Below are 22896 nucleotides of genomic sequence, written 5' to 3' on the forward strand. Positions count from 1 at the left end.
GAAAAGGTTTATTTGCAAAATGAAAACCAGGCTGCATGGAAAACCAAAACCGATGTCACATTTATGTGCATTTTAACATGGCAGATCACGCTCAAGAAAGTTTACACTGTTAAGCTATAAAACCCTTCAGACAACTTCCGGGATATGAATTGTTAGGTTGGGTTTCTTTTACGGGTATCCGGGTACCTGTGTTTTATGTCAAACGGGTACCCGGTTCCCCTTTTATTCGCTACATTAACCTCAAAAAGCTTTCACATACACTGTAGTAAGCAACTGTGCCAACTTTCAAAATGGATAAAACTTTGATGACCTGTAAAAAACAACAAACTAAAAAGCAAGGTGATGCCTTCTTAAGCAGTCTGAATCATTTTGACTAATTTTTTTTTAAATATAACTTAAAGCAAATAATATTATGTTAGATATGTTTTCTTAGATAAGAACGACTGAGTTTATATGTAAAGGGTATCTCTTCTGCGCAGACTTTTTTTCAGTGAATAAATACGTATCAAAAATGAATACATTAACTTATTTTTGGTCTCATCACAAAAATACTCTGAGTAATAGAGAGAGGGAGGAATTTCTGACTCTCAAGAATTATCTCAAAACTAAAGAACTTTTTAATCACCTTCAAGGGACCGTCTTCTGAAATGCACTTTCAGAGGAAACTAGGCAGAGCAAACTAAAGATTGGAGATCATTTTAAAATTGCCATCTTGGAAAATGTCAAATTGATAAGATGACCCAGATGGTTACTGATCCACAGAAAAGAAATGTGGAACAACTTTGATTACTGAGAGAAGAGAAGCTATGAACGCAGGCTAGACTGAATGATCTCCTCAAGCGCCGATTGACAAAATGTATTTGGAATCCATACTTTAAAAAAGCAAAACAAATCAACATTGTGTGTACTGATATGGGTGGGGTTTCAAGGTCCGTCCGAGGCTTGAAGACTGGAATAGAAGAGAGTCCCACGGAAGGAGGAGGTCGGGTGTCTCATACTAACTCCAGTACTTTGATGGTACCTTGGCTGTTGGCTGCGACTAGAACGTTAGTACCCTGCCAAAGAAGGAGTGAAGAAACTCATTACAAAATTGTAAAAAAATAGCTTAAAAACTTTAAAGCTACATTTCCTCCGGAATCTCCTCTCAAGGTAACCGTCCAGCTCGGACCGACCGGCATGTGGATTGGGTTTTAAGATCCTCCCGCAGAAAATTCATCTCATTTTTTCCCCTGCCAGTTTTGAAAAAGAAGATTTCTTCACTGTCTTCTCTCCGCCAGTTCTCTCCACCAGTTTATTTCTTTTGTGTGAGTCACGGTGTCATGGACAGTTTTGTAGGCTGAAACTCTATCTAGCCCAGCATAAATGGAACAGTTTTCAATGTTTCAGTCACTTACCGTTCTCCAGGCTACGGCACTGACAAACTCATTGGCATCTTCTTCCTTCTTCTCTTTGTCCTATTAAGAAAGATAACAACAGATTGAAATGCAACCCTTTCTTTTATAACAGCAAAGACAAAAAGAACAAAAGAACAAAAGAACAAGGATGTTTACATTTGCAACTTGGATATCCTTATTTTGAAAAAAAAAAATTGGTAAGGAGACTTGGAATTGAGATAATTTTTGTGAAGTAATGTTGCCCAAACTCTCAGGGGAGCTGAAATTTGCTCCGAAATACTTTGCTGGCCCAACAATAAGGGGTAATAGTAATAGTTCTTTTTGCATCGGGTTGTTAAACTTGTCTAATTCATGGGTCATAACGTGCACCATTTGTGCATTGAGACCACTGCAACCACTATACAGCAAGGGTGGTATACTGAACAATGCGATGCCATAGTCTCCATATTCTTTAAAGGCCTGACGAGCAGGGGTAATAATAACCCCACGTTACTCACTAGAACACTCCTGACCGTGTCAAACTTGAACGTGACCAGCTGTTTGGACAGGCCCTTGTAGTACAGATACAGAGAGTTGTTTTCACTGCCGCAGGCTATATAGTCGTCATTTGCTGTCAAGCCCACAAAGTTCTTGTCGTTGGTGTGACCGCGGAACGTCCGCAGACAGTGGGGCTTGTCCACGGACCACAGCTTCAGCTGGCTGTCTGTAGAGCTGGGGAGAAAGGAGAGAGGACACGATTCATGAAACAAATGTCACCGCTATTATTAACCAGAACCGTTTTTTTTAAATATTATGTGTGGAAAGCGTCACAAATTACCCAGTGTTTGTCTGTCACTGTTTGATGTAAAAAGCATTTGAAAAAGTAGTAGCATTTGAAAAAGTAGTATTTGAATTTGAATTTTTATTTGTTTTCCATATTACAGCCTGGTTTATGACATCCGATTCGCAAAACAGGTAACAGTCAACCCAGTTAAATATGAAGCGCTCAACGATATTTTAAAAGGGTTTTTGCCCTCGCCGACGTATTTTTTAGAAACAGTGCTTACTCAGTGTTGTCGGAGGGCTTGCGAGAAACATTCAAAAGCTTCCCAATCAAAGGTCTCATTCTCAGAAAAACCTTTCTAACTGGTTTTGAGCTTTCGGTGATCTCAGAGGCTAGAACAGAAATGCCCATATTCAACGCAGACAGCAAACATTTTAAAGCTTCTCTTAAATAACAAATGACAAGTTGACGTTTTTTAAAATCCATTGAAATAGTTCAGATAAACTTTGAAAAACAACAACATATTTGAAAAACAACTTACGCAGAGACAATCTCCTCGGAGTTGACAAACTTGGTGTATGACACTGCCTTCTTGTGTCCTTTGAAGACCATGAGGGGCTGCTTGGGGTACCGCAGGTCGTAGTAATGGACGCAATGATCGGCCGAACCAAACGCTAAGGAGTACATCTTGGAAGGATTGAACTTGACGCAGCAGACGTTGGCCTTGGCCTCCAGGCAGGCCACGGAACGCTCCTGGTTGGTGGACCAGAGCTTGACTGGAGACCAAAAAATGAGGAGATAAGGGAGAGTAGGGGGTTGGTGTGTGTAGCTTGTTGACCAGGGTTCAAATAAGACCCTGGCGGACATGCTGACAGAGTTTTCAGTCCCTGCCTGATTTTATTGATCTTACCTGGAATATTGTTCTTGGGTTTACTGTCAACCTAAAATTCAATTTTCTTTCATTGTCATATTTTCTGGGTTTCTTCAGGGTTTAAAGTGTACGTTGAGATTTGAAGGTTTGCATGGTGGAAAGGTACTAAGACAAGATAAGTTTCCAGTTCTTTTCAGAACCACACATACTCACGAAAGAGATTAATTCACATGGTGCTACCGCAAACTTATCTTGTCTTAAAGTGTACGTTCCTTACAACTTTTGATAAGCTCGTTAGAGCAAATCACATCTTATCTCACCTTTGGCATCATCTGAACCCGACGCTATGAATTTAGGGTCCACCCTGTTGAAATCAACACTCCAACAACGCTTCTCATGCTCCTGAAAAACCGACAAAATAACCAAAGATAAAGAACAGAACACTCACTTTGGGACAAGAATGTCTTGGTTTTGGTACGATTCAATACATGACATGAAAGAACTTATAATCTTATCCATCTTATAATAGTTTATGCGGTACCCGATGCTATGTACATCAGATTCGAACCGGCCAACCGGTCCCGTTAGCTCGGTGGTCGAGTGGTAAGACATCTGCACTAGAAAGCAGGAGGTCGTGGGTTCGAGTCCCACCCGAGTGATTTTTTCCAACTTTCACTCAGGACGTTACACACTGAGTATACAGTGTTTAAACGTCGGTGAAGGGCAAAAACCTAATTTGATGAAAGAACTGCCTCAACGGGGTTCTTCTGTCATCAGTTAGAATTCTACGTCATCAGGATCAGCATAACAGGTTTCATGTTGTTGGAACAAAAACATTGTGGAGGATGATTGACTTTTTACAGGTTATATATTGTTTCGGTACAAGAACATCGCGAGAGAATGATCAGCTCACCTGAAATAACCGGACCTTGGAGGCTGAGAACGCGTCCCATAACGTGACTGTCCCTTCGTAGTCACTGCTCGCTAAGATACCCTTGTGGTACGCACTCCAACATACACAACTGAACGGGATGAAAAAAAATCAAAATCAGTTACCTCTCAGCCACTTTGGTGGTAACATTGGTGGCCATTCAGGTGGCCATTTACTTGGTATGTCTGCTTTTTTTTTACAAATTTGTGTAGCCAAGCCCTTCAATATCAACACTATGTATGAATGGGGCTAGAATTTTGTTCTAGCTGGGTGATAAAATCCATAACTGAATCCAGTTTTTTTCCGCGTACCAACACACACAAATTGTGGAAAATATACTTAATGGTACTTTGTTATTTTCAAACTGTAGAAAAACTTAATCCCTTATTTGACACTCAAGGAAATGTTTCAGGTGCCTCCCCATTAATTGGCAAAAAAGTTACTCCAATAACAAAATGGTTTGATGCGTACATGTGGTATTTTTGGCCAAAATTTCAAAGTTCAACCAAGGGAACAAGACAAAATTTTTGAAGTGGGTGAATAACTGAAACCGGTATTTCTTTGTCCTGGGAAGAAAAACCAAATTTATTGAAACCGTACCTAATCTTGGAGTTACAGACCATCTCGTGGGCAGGATAATGAATATCAACGGCATCCATGACCACAGCGCTATACTCAAACACTTTGATCTTCTTGGTGACGCCGGCTATTGCAAAAAAGTCGTTGTCTTTGTCAAATTCAATACTGTGAAAGAAAAACAACATAAAAAAAAATATAGAAAATAGAATTCCATTGAATAATAAAAACTAGTCCAGATAACTACCCTGGCTAGGAAATAACCTCGTGGTCCTCAAGTCTTCTTAAAGGCATGTAGGAATATTTGCAATTACCCAGAAACATACCTACCGATTTAATAATAAAATCCTGGCTCAAAGTGAGGATAGGACTGGTACCAAATACCCTGTAACATTTTCCCGCCTGAAATAGTTTCAATCCGAAGAAAACAAACATTGAAGGTGGATTAAGAAAATGTGCCCGCAAGCACATTTTTTTTTAATGCGTTAATAACAGAATCTAGTTATGAACTTCTGCGTATGTTTTCTCTGCTTTCTCAAGATGTATAGTATCCACTGAACTGAAAGTTCAACAAGTTATTTGTTAGGCCCCCCAAAAAGTCTTCGGTTTCTGGTATGGAGCTTGCCCAGAAAGTGGTGCGGCAACGCGGCTTTTTTTGCTTCAAATGTCGGCTGATGACTGCAAATGGTGCCCGACTAAACTTAGTGCAAATATTATGGGAGTCCAGAGAGGCCAAATAAAGCTTATTCTCGATCATAACCTCATCTAAAAACACGTTAAAATTGTGCAGCAGCAGGATTCCAGTCAAACCAGTGAGTTTGGCGGTTTTGAGACATCATCTTTCATTGAAAAAAAAACTTTTTCATTTCACCGACGCGCATGGCTACGGCGACACGCGCGCATACCAGAAACCGGGGACTTTTTTTTTTGCCTTATGCACCGTTCTCAAGATTTTGAACAACTTTGTTGCTTCAAATAAAAACAACAAAAGCACAAAAGTAAATGTTCCCGTGCACCTTTAATTTTGAGACATTTGACACTGAAGATGACTGATTTGAGTGACCTTACCTTGAGACTATGCTGGATCCATTGTAGACGTCTGCATAGCTGAGAGTGGCTAGAGGTCTGATGGAGCTGTACCGTGTGAACTTAGACAGGCTGTCTGTAAACTGGTTGAGTTGGTCACTGGATCTACTCTCGTCTGAGCAGAAAGGCAACAAGAGAAACCATGAAGACAACAAAATAATGGGCGAATACCCTTGAAGATCTCAAAAATCCTTAAGGTTTCGGAGGATACTGATGAACAAAGAACAAGATACTGCATTCCTGCAAAGTGGTGAATTTCAGAGGATTCAGGAAAGTTGCTGCAAGAATGGGTACTTATTGCCATTTCTTTTGTATTTCTTTCTTAAACTGACAGTGAGCAATCCGAAAATGGGGAGTTATCAAATTTGCTTTGGGACAGCATCTCAACAAATCATCGTGTCTCTCCGTTAGTCCGTTAGTTAGTTACTTAGTAACGAACGTTGACATTGTCTATTGCTCCTACGTATTTTGACCGATTTCAACTGAACTTTGTCAAAAGTATCAGTAGCGCAGCCCCACCATGTCACATGACAAAACTGGGGTCAAAGGTCATCATGGGTCACTGGGGTAAAACAAATGTGGGTTTTTTTTGGTTTTTTTATCTTTGTTTGTTTTTTCACTCAAAACACTACCCCTTCCAGAAAAAACATGACACAATCACGTGACTCATGCATAAACACGAATGTGATGGCCCGCAGCTTCCGAGATATTCCAATCGATCTTGTTTACTTACTGGGTGCTACATCACTTTGCCTGATGGTGAAGTAGCATTGCTCCAAGTCCTCAAAGTGATGGTACAGTCGTTTCCTTCTGGATGCTATCGTTGTGTCTAACCATTGCTGTCGACCACCCTGAACATTTTTAAAAATGACTTGAAATTAATAAAATAACAGTTCCATAACAAAGAACATTATGTAAGAAATATTATTATTGAATGAAGGACTTCTTAAAAGCACCTTACATGCTAACCTGTATGTGGACAGAATCAACATAATGTTCGGTCGCAACATTTAAAAATATATTTGTCATCAGTAGAATTTGTTGGATTAAAATATGCTTACTTTTTTAAAGAGGAAGCATTTATTTTTTTAAGTGCCGTACCACTTTGTCAAAGAGTGAGCTAAAGACACCAGGAACTGAGACAGGGGAACAAGCAATAATTACAACTCACGTTTTTGCTGCCGTTGAAGCCTTCCTGCGGACCATCTGTTCTGGAGGGATTTTCTAGTTTGATTTTTGGTTGTTCGTGACTGAAATGACAAAAATACAATACTTTTGCTCTAAATCTTGTCAACTCACAAATCACCATGGAAACAGTTCACTTCCTTTTGTTCAGCCTAAAGATTGAATCCTTTATATTCAGAAAATTGTGACCAGTATATTCAAATGCAGAGGTACATATATGTATGTATTACATTTTTACAATGAAAATTTGCAAATCTCAAACTTCTCATGAAAGATTGTGAATATTTCTATTGGAAAAAAAGTGAAAGAGTATGCGGCTAGACTAGTCTGTGTACATGTATGACTCATTTATATGAAGTGAACATGAAATTCCTTTAAATTGATCAGCAAATGACAGAAATGACGCAATTAGAGCCAGTGAAGCTATACATGAAACCACTCAACAGGAGCAGCAAATCAGCAAACATGCGGAACCCTAACTTGAGCCCACTATACACAGGTATGGCTTTAAAGTCCTTAATTAGGAAACCTTCTAATTTCAGACTTATTTCAGGAACAGGATATGAATTGTGTCTCAGGCGATTCTACCAAATGGTCCTTTATTAAATTTTATTTCCATTATGGTTTCTTCTGTTGGCTTGAAACCACAAAAGCTCAATAAGCATTCATATATCCTCCATGGTTCCTATATATGGAAGTTTCAGTCTTTTAGAGAGTTTGACAGAATGATCATTAGTACATGTACTTGTTAGATAAAGGAAGATAGATCAAAGGTGATTTAGTGGAAATGGCTAAGGACAGATGGCAGGCCGAAGTACGGCAGCCTTGAAAAAATGCATGAATGTTCGATCAGACCGGCATGGGCGATATCATATCGTTAGTCCCCCCCCCCCCCACTTTATTCGTCCCCGAATAAAAATTGTAGCTTACTATAATGATTCTATAGATCAGAATAGCTGATTCAATAACTCCAAACTCGAAAATGATGTTTAAAAGATGATATTTTGCTAAAAAAAATTAGGTTTTTGTGGTCAGAAATTTCCTCAGATCGCACCACAGAGCGTCTAGAATCCACCATTTTTCGGGGCCCGCTAAAGGGCCCCGAACCCCACACCAAATAGGCTTCGCGCTCCGTGCTTGCATGGGTGTGATCAAGGTATATCCCCCCCCCCCCTACTTTTGAGAAGCGATTGACGCCCTTGCAGACCGGACATACGGAAGAAACCTAGGGAGAGAAAACTGAGAAAAACACTTGAGACTGAGCCTCTCAATGTTGTCCTCATGTGGTGTCACTGTCAAAAGGAAAACATGTTGATTTGAGTAAATTACCTTGTTGATGGAGCTACCGTCTCATCACTGTTGAGTGCAACGGGGTAACTCTGAATGGAATGAAAAAAAGACAGACTGGATTAAAAGCAGAAGTCTTGAATTTAGCTGGTGGGTTGGGGTGGCATGTGGCTTGGGGTGTGGGTGGGGGTGTGGGTGGGGATGGAATGGGATGGGAGTTGGGATGGGAGTTGGGGTGGGGGTTGGGGGATGGGGTGGGAGTTGGGGTGGGGGTTGGGGTGGGGGTTCCAGTGGGGTTGGGGGTTGGGATGGGGGTTGGGGTTCCCATGTGGTCGAGTTGGGTTGGGGGTTGGGGTGGGGGCTCCGATGGGGTTTGGGGTTGAGGTGGGGATTGGGATGGGGGTGGGGGTGGGAGCTAGCACTCACAGACAGCATAGATGTGTAGACCTCTCGATGCTTGCCGAGTCTCTCCTCAATTCTCTTGGTGTCCTCTTCTAGAAGTCTCATCTGCGTCGTCAGTTCATCTAATTGCTATCACACAATGCACCAAGAACATGAAACAAACACCTTAGAGACAGCAACAATATAGCCGTCCCAAAACCCCCGTTTTTGGCCATTTAAATTTTGGAAAGCAAGCAATGTTGACCAGTAAAGTACTTTTTATGTAACTTAGATCTGCATCTTGGGTTTCTGAAGATGACACCAACATTTCTAACTGAAGTAAAAATATCAATATTTATACCACAGTCACCACTCTGGTTGCTGCATTTAGTGGCCAATATTTTACTTCATTTAGTAATAATGTAAAGTTTGTCATGAGCCAATGTGGACCCTCAGGCCAGCGTTTATCTACGGTTTCAGTAGCATGAAACAACTGAGAACATTTCTACCCCCCCCCCCCCCCCCCGGATGGGATGCTAGTCCATCGCAGGTTGCTCCGCAGCTAATGCCGGTACCCATTTATACTCCTGGGTGGAGAGAGGCAAGTGGGGGTGAAGTGGCTTGCCCAAGGACACAACATCTGACCAGCAGCTGGGATCGAACCCCTGACCCTCTGATCATGAGTCACGAACCCCAACCTCTAGGCCACACTTCCTACACCTTATTTAGTACTTGGGAAAAATGTCACCAACATGCTGATTTGCGGTTTAAAGATATAGTCCATCATTTGTAATTTGTGCATTTTGTTCGTTTGAAGCAACAAAAGTGTTCAAAATTTAATGAAGGATACTGCACAACTTAGCTGATGAAGTTTCAGCTCAGCTTCAGCTGTATATTCCGAGAAAAACAGCATTCTAGGATCTCAATTTCAAATCAAAAGTTGCTGAATCATGTTTTGAATTGTTTTAAATTGCAGCTATATACCCGATGTCGCGCACTGATCCGACGAATTATAGCAACCGCACGCGCCTGTGCGTCTTGCCAATGCTTGCGCGTGCTGCGCCGAATAACAAAACGAACTACTAATTTAAATTTTCCTACGGTGCGTCTTAAGACGTTGGAAAGGCCTTCTTTCGTTGATTACTTCAAAATGATAGCTTGCCAGAAAAATTAATTTCACAGGGAGTTTAGTCCACTTACTATCTTTCAACCAAGTATGTTTTTCATCAATAATCACGAGTTACTTTTTCGGATGGCTGCAAATGATGGATTATAGCTTTAATAGTTGATTGATAGAATATTTCCTACCTCCTGTTTCCTTCTTTTTGCGTGTTCTAAAAACTCCTTCAGGATTTGACTGTGCGTAAACCAGCTGTCCTGTAACATAATGAAAACATTTTTGTTTCAAATCAGAATTTCTCCACCAAGATTTCCTTTGGATTTTGAAGGTTCTCAGAGAATGCAAGTACAGGTAATGATTAGGCAAAGTGAAAAAAGGGCAAAGTTTAACCCTAACCTTCCTCCATCTTTCCAAAATCCTCCAGGCAGTTTTGGAGGATTGAGGCTGAATGGCAAAATGTTGGTTGATTCTGGAGGATGCACTGTATCAAGTTCGTAGGCTGCACCCTGCGTTGTTTGTGTTCAGCCATGTTTAAATGCAGAGCCCTGCATTATGCTTGATATCATTCCCACTGCTTCTGAATGTCAGCGGCACAGCCGCAACCCATTAGCAGTGATTGTACGAGGATTTTGAAGGATTGAGGCAATCGTCACCCCTCCACTGAACAAATTCAAGAAATACAGGATTATTCTGTAGAATTTGAGGCCGAATCCAATTTTGACATGGTGGCAATTGGAGGATTTTGAAGGATTGAGGATGGCTCCTAGCCAAAAGGGCCTTGGGGGTTAGGGTTAATGAGTTTTTTTTTAGTGCTAGGAATCCCAAACCACTACAATCAGTAGATCTGTCTCAACTTCACCATCCTTTACTTGCAAGTGTTAGCAGTCATCAATGTACAGTACACAGCATACTACTTAACCCTAACCATCCCAAATCCTCCAAAAATCCTTTTTGCAAAATGGAGGAATTTGCAGGATTGAGGTTACATGGCAAAAGTGATTTCGAAGGACACACTATGTCAAGGTCTTGGGCCGGACCTTGTGTTGTTTATGCTCTGCTGTGCATAAATTTAGTCCTTGATTATACTTGAAATCTTCCGTACTGCTCCAGGATGTCACTGCCTCTGCCTCAGCCTATTGACAGTCATAGCCGGGAGGATTTTGCAGGATTCAGGCAGTGGTCACCCCTCCACGGACTACATTCAAGAAATAATGGAGGAATTTGCAGGATTGAGGCTATAAGCAATATAGCCTCAATGAGGCCAATTGGAGGATTTTGCAGGGTTGAGGCTACATCCTAGCAAAAAAGGCCTAGGGAGTTAGGGTTAATAATACAACCACAGTATATACTCTCAGTGGGTAAATTGTGAAATGAAAATAAACATCTTTCAATTGATAACTGGATGTGTTCTGTGTGTCTCACCATCTCCAGCTGTCTCTTCTTGCTGACTAGCACCTCCAGCATCAGGTTGACTTCCGTTAGATCCCATTTGTCTTGATCTGTGATCAACTCTTGCAGCTCGCTGATGTGACTATTCTGTAAGCAGATTTCGAGAGAGATTACTAGCGGTTATCAGAGCTGTAAGATCTGGGCCGATTTTGTGCAGCTGAAGACAAAATATTTGCTAAGCGTATTTTCGTGCTGAGCGAAAAATCAACTCATAACCAGTGACGAGTGATACCAATAGACTGTTTGCACTGAAACCATCTTTGAGGTGAGTGCTTTTGTTCAACAGGGGTACGCATGAGTGGACATATTGTGCATTCATTGTTAACCCTTTCTCACTGGCTAGCAATTTCAACAAGGCCAGCCCAGCAGTCAAAATGGATCAAGTGACTGTCTCTAACAGTTGAGCGCTTCCTGCCTTCATAAAGCAGGATCGACTGGCTGTGATTGTTATAAAACCTGATATAGCTATGCTTTGATTGTCAGAGATCGATAAGCCAGCTGTGCCTACCAGTCACCTGCTTTTGTCTGTTGATGGAATTTGACTGTCACAGTGCCTACAAGAAATATGATCTGACTGTTGGTGACTAGCCTGTGTAAAAGCACAGCAGGGGAACAGGATCAACTTTTTGGACCGTCTGTGACTGATCAAACAAAAGAAGGGTTACTGAATTAATACAACAAAACACACCTCAAAGGCAGCTGCTGAATAAGATTTCAAGTTAAAGCAGCGGCCTCTGTACTCTGCAAATGAGCAAATGTAGTCCCAGCATCACCATGAACAGTTGGAGAAGACAAGGCCTATGACTCTTTGCCTGTCACGCTAGGGTCCAACACCGAGATTTCACACGGGGGCAGAGATGGTATAGTGTGATTGAATTTAGCTGCTTTATGTCAAAATGGCAGCATGGAGCTGTATACTCAGTAACTCCCCAGGGAGCTGAGATGGTATTTGGAATGTTTCATTGGCCCAATGAGCAGGGTGATGTAGCGCCTTGAGCACCGATACTGGTGGACACTAGGGTTGAGAGGCTCTGCCTGGGTAGAAAATCCAAAATCTACAGCCGACCCGTTAACAACCTGGTTCAGTGTGAATGGCACGCCTTGGCTACCCATGTTCGATGGGAACTGGTTACGCTTACAGTGGACCCATGTTGACTTCAAAATGGACACGCATGTAAGAGGCCTTATGTGATTCATGTCAATTTTTAGAGGGGGGGGGGGGAAGGGAATTACAGTTAAGCAACTCTGCCTCTTACCGGTGGTGATAACTTGAGCCGTTTTTCGTCCGATTTCTGCCTATATTTCAAGATCAACTCATTCACTGCAAAAAGAAGTAAGAAAATATCATTGTAGGGATCGGATGAACCTGAGCTCAAGGAAACACAGTAAGTTACATACATGTACATAATTATGCACTCCCTTCACAAAAAATATATAAATTGGTAGGAATGTTTCAAAAATACAAGTAGATTTTGATGAATGTGCTTGTTTTATTTCACTGAAAACCTTTAAAGACAAACATCTCCAAAGGAAGAGCAAAAAGGAACGACACCTTGATGACTAAAAAAAGTAAGTCGCTACACACACATACATGTGACCGGTACGTGTGCATATATCCTCCTGTTGCGTAGCATTTCGTTGGGCTTGGGAAATTTTGGGTTTTTTTGTGATTCTAAACTTCAAATGCAACATATGATAGACTTTAAAAATTCCATATTATGTATTTGCTAGAACAAGCAATGTGGTGTGTTACCTTTTGCGTTTGTTTGAAGAAATGACTTCAGATTGTAACATGTTTTGTAATCAGAGACCAGCGCATACCGGTTCATGTCCAAGCACACAAACATTTACCGAGTCAATAAGCTCGGAACACTCTCCTGTGTCAAGAGGTTTGAAGTTCTACATAACTTCTTATCATCCCAAATTGTCATTCACATGAAGTCAAATGTACATGCTTGTAGGTGCTGACATTCTGTATCTAGGGGAATGTGTGTGGAACATGATCAGGTTGCACGCATGTTGACATTAAAAGCAGGATCATTTGCACTTGATGCATGTTGTTCGTTTCCAATAATAACACCACTCAAAATACAAAAGAAGGTTCAAATTCTAAACTGGTGAAGTTGCAGCTCAGTGGGTATTAAATCTTTCAAGAAAAAAAAAAGATAACACATGCACAACCTCTTGATCATGATTATTTCCAACGATCAGTCGATTGACTGATCATTGGAAATCACCTACGTTTCTGGATTTCTTCTAAATGACAGCAAGCCAGATGGAATAATTTCACAGGGTGTTTAGTACCAGTACAGTCTTTCATCTAAGTAAGCTTTTTGGGAAATTTGATCACTTTTGGGAGAAATGCAAATGATCTTACATGTATCAAAGAGCAATGCACGTATACCTTTAACTTTAACAGTCTTCAAGTGTAATCATAACAGCTAATTGGAAATCTTGAGGTTTTCAATTCATTAATTTCCAGTATTTCCAGATATTTTCTAGTCTGAGTATCACCCGTTATCCACGTCATTTCATTCCAATTCAGGACTAATGGTTTGATTGGTCAATTCAAATGCAGTGTTTTGTAATACAACAGCCAGGCGTACATGTATATCGCGTAACATGATACAGAGCGCGGGACACAGGTTTTTCTTTTAGCCATGTCTATGATGCGCAATGGGTGAATGACCGAAGACCCGATATAAAAAGCGCCTGCTGATTAAAATCGTTCACCATGGTCTATGACATATTTGCCTGTACAGGTAAACATTTTTATGAACATTAAATGCATTTCTATCTTTACAGTTGATTGGCCTGAAGCAAGTAGATTGAGATATTCCATAGTAATGAATATATACATGTATTCAAGTGGTTATAATGTACACATGTACCGGTACATTCAATAACACCCACCACATTCATGAATATACATGTAATACTCTCTATTTCCCCACGGTGAGGTCTCTAACACTTAACACCACATATGTTGACAACATTCAACATAGTACCATAAACAGGTGTACATTTGTACATGTTTATACAATGTACCGGTACATGTAGTATGATTAAGAAGTTCCATGATACTAAAAACAAATGCACATGTTTGTACACACATGTGCCGGTACATACATAAACATTGTGTACATGAAGTTTTCTGATTCAGTTTTTATTACTGGATAAGACAAATATTGTGTCGTTGTTACATCAATATTGGCAGGGTTCTACCGGTATGTCATGGTAAAAGTGGTAATTTAAGCCCATACTCAAACCAAAAATGTAAATTTGTACCGTACATGTATAACGTACAGTGTGTACAAATGTATGTGATTGTATGCATACATTTACACAACACATGTACACCCAATAACATCCGCCTCATTCATGTACAAGCATTCACTCTTCACTTCCCCAAGTTCAGTGCTAACACTTCACGTCAGAAACGTTGACAACTTTCAACAGATAAATAAATCAAATGTCACCATTTCAATCTAAGCAAAACCAATTAGGCAGTGAGAGAACGGTTCGGGATTCACATGAGGGGAACGACGAACACGAGAGACGTGCGGCTGAGTGGGAGGGAGACAGAAATGCCAAAGAGCTATATTGTTATTCCTTGAGTCAACCCACGCAATTTAGTGCCAAGAGATTTCAAGAATGCTTCAGACCACGCATGACAGCATAGCCGTGCAATGGCCCTGAAGGGACTTGAACCCGGTTCTTGTAAATTGCAAGGAAATTACATATTACCCCCCGGTATGTACATTGTAATACATACATGTATGTACCTAACCAATGACCAGACAAGACTGCAAAATACGACACAATGAATAAAAGGGATTTAATTAGACTAGGCTCCACATCTCTGTTTTCTTTTTTGTCCATACATGTACATGCCATATAGACTAATTCAACGACAGCCATTTTCTGCAGTGGCACCAGGCTTGCACGAGTCGCCTCCAGGTAATATGCATGTGGGCAATTCCACGGTTACTCACGTTACATTTTTGATGTACTTTTGAGTTTCCTTGGGCTGTAATTACCTTACTAAAAAGGTTTAATAACTGTTATCCCCATGGTAGATAGAGTAAACCTTGACCTACCTAAGCACCAAAGATGACATCCAGAAAAATGTGTTATGTATGATAAAACAAGACGCTCAAAATCGGTTACTCACGAAACGAAAATGTAACATGAGTAACCGTGGAATTGCCCATAATGCACTCCGGGCTCCTTTAACTAATACGGTTACCAAAATGTGCGCACATCTCGTCTTTAAGAACGCGCAGTGTGGCAAATTACACTATCAATGTATCTGATTGGCCTTGTTCCACATGTATACAGTAAGCAAATGGTGGTGCTACAGCGCCTAAAATATAAATTTGGCCGACTCCACATTACTGCAGGAAGACGCTTTGAAGCTGCAGCAAGGACACATTTCAGATAGCTGCTGTTATGCTTTGGACAGAAAATACGCACTTCACCAAAAAAATCAAAGCTTCCACCCATAAACGTTCCTTCCAAACTTGTTAAGCCACCTTCTGCAGAAATTGCGTCCAATTATTTGTGGCTCATGTTGATAAGGACCGTAAAAAGGACGTGAGTTTGGACGATGATCCTTTTAATTTTGTTTACTATGGGCCAGTTGCTCTGGAAATCACTGGATGTTACTTTAAGTCACAGAGACAAGTTGCATTAGAGTTGAAATCCTTGATAAAAAAAATGGGCATCCTCAAACGAAAATAAACCTGCAAATTGGATATTTCTTATCTGCACAAAACATAAGAGATTCACGTGTAACTGATAGGAGAAAAGAGCTAGCTCTATTATACAAATAATGAATGTTTATGAGTGTAATGGTAAGAATAATTTCTATTTCAATTTGACAGTTCCATTCCATCTCTCACCGAATGAAATTATTCTTTCCATTGCACGAATGTGAAACATTCATTATTTGTTTATTACAACGTGAATAAATCCTCGTCATCTGATTGGTCAGAGCCACCAATCGTGTTACTGTGCAATAGTACTGCTATTTACCGTGGAATAGCACTTCTATGTGTTGGGACGAATAATTCAACGACATGTGATCAATGAGCCACCAATCAAATGACCGGGATTTATTATTGTTGTATATTAGCAACTAAGCTATTTTTTTACTCAAAACATCAAAGCTGGGCTATGCCAGTGGTGTGAATGCTCAAATTCTCTCAGACATTCAAATTTTCCTTCAGAAAAGGAAACACTTGTATACACACACATGTAGCCTCGCCCTCGACAAGAATGAAATGCTAGGCAGGCAGACAGAATGTCCACCGATGACATCCTGAATGTTGACTACACACGGAACACGACCAGCTCATATTCCGAGATGTCTACATGCCATTTCTAGGAGCTCCAGTTTCCAACTTGGGAATTTGGGTGTGGGTGGAGCAGGATTTACCATTTCATCAGGAATCAGGGGATAGATTGGGGGAAAATGAAAAATCCTCCAGATAATCTGCAGAGGTACGTTTGAAGGTTGCCGAGGGCCCAAGAGCAACGTAGGGTCTATGATATATGTTGAAATTTGTATAAAGGCATCCCTTTACTACAATACCCATTTCTTTACTTCTATATTAACTTTTATAGGTAAAAAAATCAGGAATTCCAGATTTCAATAGAGATTTGTTAAAAAACGACCCAAAAATTCCTGAAATCAGGAAATAATCCAGACAAAAAAATTGTGAAATCAGGAAAAATCTGGGCCAAAAAATCTGATATCGGGAAAGAATCCTGACCAAAAAAATCCTGAAATCAGGAAAGAATCCTGACCAAAAATTCCTGAAATCAGAAAAAAAAATCCTGACAAATCTCAGCCCAGGGAATTCTCAACCCAGCGCACATATCCATGTGGATGGGAAATTCATATTTAAAAATCGGTCGTTGTTCTGACTCACGTGCAAAGTTGGGGAATATCTGGTCGTTCTTCTCGATGGCAAAGTTGCACTTTGGACAACGGTTGCTCTCCTCTAGGCTTTGGATGATGCACTTGTGACTGCACACAAATTCAAAAGAAACAAAAACATTAAACAAATAGTTACACAAACACTTTAAACAATGGGGAAAAAAACACCAAATCATACCACTGGCAAGCCAGAAATTTTTGACAAAAGCAAACTTCATCCTTTTCCTCAACGTACTGTAGAATATTTCAACAGATCTGCACTGTTTCTCAATTTCTTTCGAATTATTTTCTTGATTTACATTTTTATATTTCATGCACTTACCAAAAGCTATGGCCACACTTGGTCATGTGGGCTTCATCGATGATATCAAAGCATATTGGACTACAAGAGACAAAGAAAAAATATAAATAATAAAGAAAATTAATTTGATGCATTTGTGGTGGACGTTTACCCTGTCAACATAAATTGTTGGCTTAGTGTAGCAGATTCATTTTGGGAAAAATTTGGCGGGGAAATTACAAACACAAATTTAAATAGTGGACAAGACACAAAAGTATGGTTAATTAAAAAAAACAGCCTATTTTAATTTTAAAATTAAATATTTCTATGATACTGAAATTTTGAAATTTTAAACACAGAATTTGTCTTGTTACTGTATTGTTAATTTGTATTTTCATGTAGCATCGAGTAAACATGGGAAGTAAAATACGTTTTAATGCATCTCTCAGAATATTATGTACAATATATGACACTACAAAATAAAATAAAATGTAATACAATCTAAATATTTACTAAAGGAGAAGTGAGTTGTTGTTTTTTAAATCAAGATGCAGAAAAATGTTCTTGGAAATGCCACAAGATTAGTACGATTCAGAGAATATCAATAACTTGTAAACAGGAGAAACCGAACCAAGGAAGCACATTCATGTAAATGTTAAGGGCTTCCGACAGCTCTGCCTGGAAACACATCTTAGCAAAACAGCATGGATTTGCTACACACAGCGCTCCGACACAAAGGACACGGAGTGCTCAACGCCCACGTTGCCAAAATCATTGACCAAAGTCTCGAGCCGAACGACATGTATTATTAAAAAAACGAAGAAGCATGTATACATGAATCCACAGGGGGTGTTGTGGCCTCTCAATAACGTGTACAACCGCTCCGAGCAAAAGTGGGAGGGAGGAGGGGGGGGGTAGAAACTGTTGGAAATATCTAAGTTCCTTCGAGCCAGAAGGGATGAATGGATGGAAACAAGTGGAGGAGGAGTAGGGATGAAATAAAATCAAAAAAGAAATTGATAATGCCCAGGAAATGGCCCGAGGGGCTTGCTGGAGTGACTGGGTTCCATTTATGGCAAGAGAGCGGAACTGGCGATGAATTGAGCTCCGTGCCGACGGCTGACTAGGGGAAGAACGCTGACAATGTCTTGCTATTGACAGCGCCGGCATTGTGATACTGAATGTGGGGACATCCGATTGGAAGGAGGATGATTTTTTTTTCTCTTCAGTCCCTTCAAAGGATGGAAAATTCTTGAGGATATTGAACGGGTAATCCAGGTTCTCTGTTATATCTTGGCAGTGATCCAAGTGGGATGAGGGGTACAACTCTTTGTCTCCATCAATCAGCAATGTTCAAAATCCTGACAGTTTTTGTCTTTTTAAGGCAGATATTACCAATTTTGTGACTGGTGTGCACTGTGCAGTAAGCAATACCACCACTTGTTTTCTGTTCAAAAAGGGGTTTTTAAATAAAATTTTAAAACCCGAAGAACACTATTGCCAAACTTCCTTTTTCTTTATCAGTCAGCATCTCCTGCGATCTAAATGACCCAGTTCTGCTGGATGTTGACATACATCATCCTATTGCTGATTGACATTGGTAACCAGGGTCAAGTGTATCGTACATCAACCGGCATACGCACTATATTTTTTAGCAGAGTAAAACCTGACTTCGCAGCTTACCATGGTTACCAGTTAAATTTTATATGCAAATGTAGGCGAGACATTAGTGGCGAGATGTTTTCCGTTATGCATGTATAATTTTTTGTCCATATGAACAAGACCATGTAACTGTCATCCATAGTACCGCTACAAGTGCAAAAGGACCTGTTTCTTTCATTCATATAAATATAAAAGCACAAATACGCATCATTAATGCTCATTTCAACAGGATACAAGTACTTACTGTGTTGAACGATGTTTGAATCACTAAAGGCATGCATTTTAAGACAGTTTTCCGTTTTCACACATGTACATGTATTGTTCCATCATGCAGTGTACATTGTAAATGTGGTACATGTATTGTAAGTGCATTCCATGCACATTGTAAATGTGTGCATAACATTTATATCTAGCGCTTTCTACGGATGTTTCAAAGCGCTCTCTAATTTTTATAATATTACATTTATATAGCGCTTTCTACGGATGTTTCAAAGCGCTCTCTATTTTTTATATTACATTTATAGCGCTTTCTACGGATGTTTCAAAGCGCTCTCTATGTTTTAGAGACAGGTAAATGAAGTAGATGAAAATATGAGACCCATTATGTAGCACGTTTACAAGGTGCTGCGGCGCACTTTGCAGCCACTTGTTTTCTGTTTAAACACAGTTTTTAAATAAAACTACATATTTTATTGTATTCAAAACATGTACTGAAAAAAATACACATCTGAGCATGTTAATTACCTGGAAGAAATACCAGTTAAAACAAGTATTAAATAGTTTCTAAAACATATGTACAGATGCAATGCAAACAAGCATACGTACATATTTAAGATCAGCCAGAAACAAGCGTATACCTTTTGTCATGTTTGTGGCTGTCTTACCACCTTGTTATAAATTACCACTGCTACACTGTGATCAACAACATTGAGCCGGGGCATGAATGCCTGCTCATTCAGTCCCGTGTATTACATCTCAAAGACCCATGACAAGATCCGGTCCGGATGTAGCGACTCATAGAAATCAGATATCCGGACGGAATCGCAATCGACGATTCGTTTCCGCGGCCGGGGCTGGGGCCGGGGCCGGGACTGGGGCCGCGGCCGTTTTATTTCAGATTGATTACCCCTCGATGCGACTGCGCCAGGATGTGTGGCCGCGTTACACTTGTTCCCTCGTCCACTGTGACAAGTGATTTCCGCTCCCTCTTCTGTTCTCTGCTAACGGGGCTAGTCTGTGTGAAACCAAGCAGCCGGCGGCAAAGAGAGGACGATTACGATTCCATGACGCGCAAGCCGATCATGATTGGACAGCAATTAAGCTGAGAGAGCTGAGATGTCAGAGGCATTTTTGGAAACTTTTCATCACAATTGAAATTAAATTTGGTCGCGCGCTATAGTGGATGATTAAGAGTCCAAAATTTATAACATTCTACAATGACACTAATTGCAATTTACACAATCAGGGATATGACTGTACATGTACAGTTGCCCTTCTTTTTCAGTTGTTAAGTCTCTCGTGCATAAATTAACAATGTTTAATCCCAATGGCATGCGAACATACGTCTGCAGGTTATAGGTTTCATTCAATCTCAAGGGAAATGAGGGATTTAAACAACGGAAATGAAGAATTTAAACGGCGGAAATGGAGATCCAGCCATATCAAAAATGAAAATTTACATAACTTGTGTGCATTTTACATTCCCATCAAATCTTGAGCAAAATGACCATCCAAAACTTTAAATCGACCATTGACCAATCTTAAACACTAACATTGATGTGTGTGTTGGGAAATCTCAATTTGTTGTTTTCTTGTTCATGTACTGGTACATGTATCATTCAGTTAGATCAAAAGCCCATAAATGTAGCTTCCATGCGATATGCAGACACCAGAACTTTTTGTGGACAAAATGTGGCCATCACCATCTAGAGCTCAAAATGATCTAGGGTTGCATGATCTTTTCACTTCCATCATTGTTCATAAACGACCTCCATGAAACACTTATTGATAAAGAAGGCTCTGGAATGACATTTCGTCAATTGTCCGACTGGATAAGCTCAATCCCAGACTATTCCTAATTCACTAGACCTTCATGAAGCACTATCCTCAACATACACATAGAAACCTCAAGGACATATCAGGACTATAAACTTCGGACTCATTATAAACAAACTTAAGTATTCAATGTAGGCATTTCAAGTGTGGGAACAGTCAGTCATAATAATAATAATCAAAGTTTTCTGTACCACTATAAGCCAAACTCTGTCAAAAAAGACCGTAAAGGCACTTTACAATTATTGAAAATACATGTACCGGTAATTCATAAAATAATTTTAGAGCTTGCAAGTTGACCTCACAAACCTGCGAGAATTTACGGGAAAACAGTAAATTTTGGGGACCCTGAATCTATTAACTGTGTAACATCCTACTTTTTTTTCATTTACTCTGTGTCCTGACTACCGGTACCTACAGGTACGTAATGGATGGTTTTCAGGTTTTTTTCTTCATTTTCCCCCCAAAAAAATTAGGGTAGGGGCTGTCAAAATAGGGTAGGTACCGTAGGGTAATTGGAAGCAGCTCTCTCTCTGCAAAGAGGTGCTAAGCAAAACTTCTTTAATTAAGGGATTAGGTCACCAGCCAAGATATCATTGATATAAACGATACCTCTGCCTGGTAGTCTGTAAATACCTGCTTATCGAATAAAACTACATGTATGACGGCTTTTCAAGGCACCACTGATCCAAAGATAAGACAAACATTACACACACGTGTCTTCAACTTCAACAACGCGTCCATCATTTTCCACACTGCAAACAAAAATTATGTGTACCATGTACACATCTGCACAAACACTGTGCACACTATTGCAACTGAAAATGTAACTAGAGGGTAACTTTCTATTTCTTGGGCATTACATGAATAATTCACAAAGATATTGTATGACCTCATCCTCAAGGATATGACTTAATTAGCGGGGATATATGACCTGATCATAAAAATGCCTTTGATACGACATCTCTACTGAACATATACAAGTACATACATGCACATGAATGAGCTATCGGTATACGTACCAGAGTACTTACCGGTACATGTTGTTTGGGCTTCAAATTATGTAATTTCTATTATATACGGTATGTGGCTGTATTTTATTTAAGAAATAAAAGTTATGTGTACAAATTAACATTTAAAATAATCTGATACTTGCCTTTACATGTACATTTTACGGTTTGATTAATCGAATGGCAGAATTTTTTTGGAAAATATGGGTTGAGAAAAATGGTTAAAAAATGATGTCGCCTATATCAATTTTTTTAAACTTTTAAGCAATTTTGATTTTTTTTTAGTCAAATGACAAACATCATATTCATGGCAATATTTTATCAACATATTGTCCAGCGCTACCTACATTGTACAAGTAGAATGTTTGAGATTTTTGGTTTAAGATGTTTTAGGCCGTTCTCTTTTAAAAGCCTTCTGAGAGGAAGCCTTTATTTTCTCAAAGTGGTTTTCGACTAATCAAATAGAAAGGTAACCGAATAATTAACACTTCAATTGAAAATGGAGTAACCGAGTAATACTTGAGACCCTAAATTGTACATAGTACATATAATATCCCAGCAAAACAAAGGCTTTGCTCTCTAAGATGGCTGCTAAGCATAAGGTCTATTGCCAGATATTAGTTTTTCAAATACATGAAGCACTAAAAAAATGAACAATTCAGAAAAAAATGGGTACATTAAAAACACAGCCCACACTGCGTACACTTATACTGTGGACAACAGGTAACAAAATTAACACGCACAAGTGTCCAACGTGCATAAACAGGAAATATTACAACACACCATGTACGGTACTGTATATTATATTTGAGTGGTCTAGCATTTCATTATCATTTCAGAAATGATTACTGCTCACACAGCAGACTTACTGGATGCAAGCAAATGCAGGGGTAGTCATCAAGCAT

The 22896-nt window shown here is 39.7% G+C and overlaps 1 protein-coding gene across 1 annotated transcript in view; it reads right to left on the bottom strand.

Annotated features, from left to right (window-relative positions):
- Nucleotides 1-22896, bottom strand: part of LOC119734385 (E3 ubiquitin-protein ligase COP1-like) — a 37206-nt gene continuing 14310 nt past the window's right edge. Inside the window, exons 2-18 of the mRNA XM_038207877.1 lie at nucleotides 17310-17369; nucleotides 16980-17077; nucleotides 12300-12364; nucleotides 11017-11130; nucleotides 9783-9851; nucleotides 8520-8624; nucleotides 8136-8185; nucleotides 6793-6871; nucleotides 6355-6472; nucleotides 5604-5736; nucleotides 4560-4703; nucleotides 3942-4050; nucleotides 3349-3430; nucleotides 2699-2933; nucleotides 1892-2105; nucleotides 1395-1454; nucleotides 1-1055 (exon numbers count right to left, since the gene is read on the bottom strand). Coding sequence (XP_038063805.1) covers nucleotides 993-1055; nucleotides 1395-1454; nucleotides 1892-2105; nucleotides 2699-2933; nucleotides 3349-3430; nucleotides 3942-4050; nucleotides 4560-4703; nucleotides 5604-5736; nucleotides 6355-6472; nucleotides 6793-6871; nucleotides 8136-8185; nucleotides 8520-8624; nucleotides 9783-9851; nucleotides 11017-11130; nucleotides 12300-12364; nucleotides 16980-17077; nucleotides 17310-17369 — 1798 coding nt within the window. The 3' untranslated portion in view covers nucleotides 1-992. The remainder of the gene's footprint in view (nucleotides 1056-1394; nucleotides 1455-1891; nucleotides 2106-2698; nucleotides 2934-3348; nucleotides 3431-3941; nucleotides 4051-4559; nucleotides 4704-5603; nucleotides 5737-6354; nucleotides 6473-6792; nucleotides 6872-8135; nucleotides 8186-8519; nucleotides 8625-9782; nucleotides 9852-11016; nucleotides 11131-12299; nucleotides 12365-16979; nucleotides 17078-17309; nucleotides 17370-22896) is intronic.

The sequence above is a fragment of the Patiria miniata genome, unplaced genomic scaffold (genome assembly GCF_015706575.1).
Source record: "Patiria miniata isolate m_02_andy unplaced genomic scaffold, ASM1570657v1 HiC_scaffold_27, whole genome shotgun sequence".
Lineage (NCBI taxonomy): Eukaryota > Metazoa > Echinodermata > Asteroidea > Valvatida > Asterinidae > Patiria > Patiria miniata.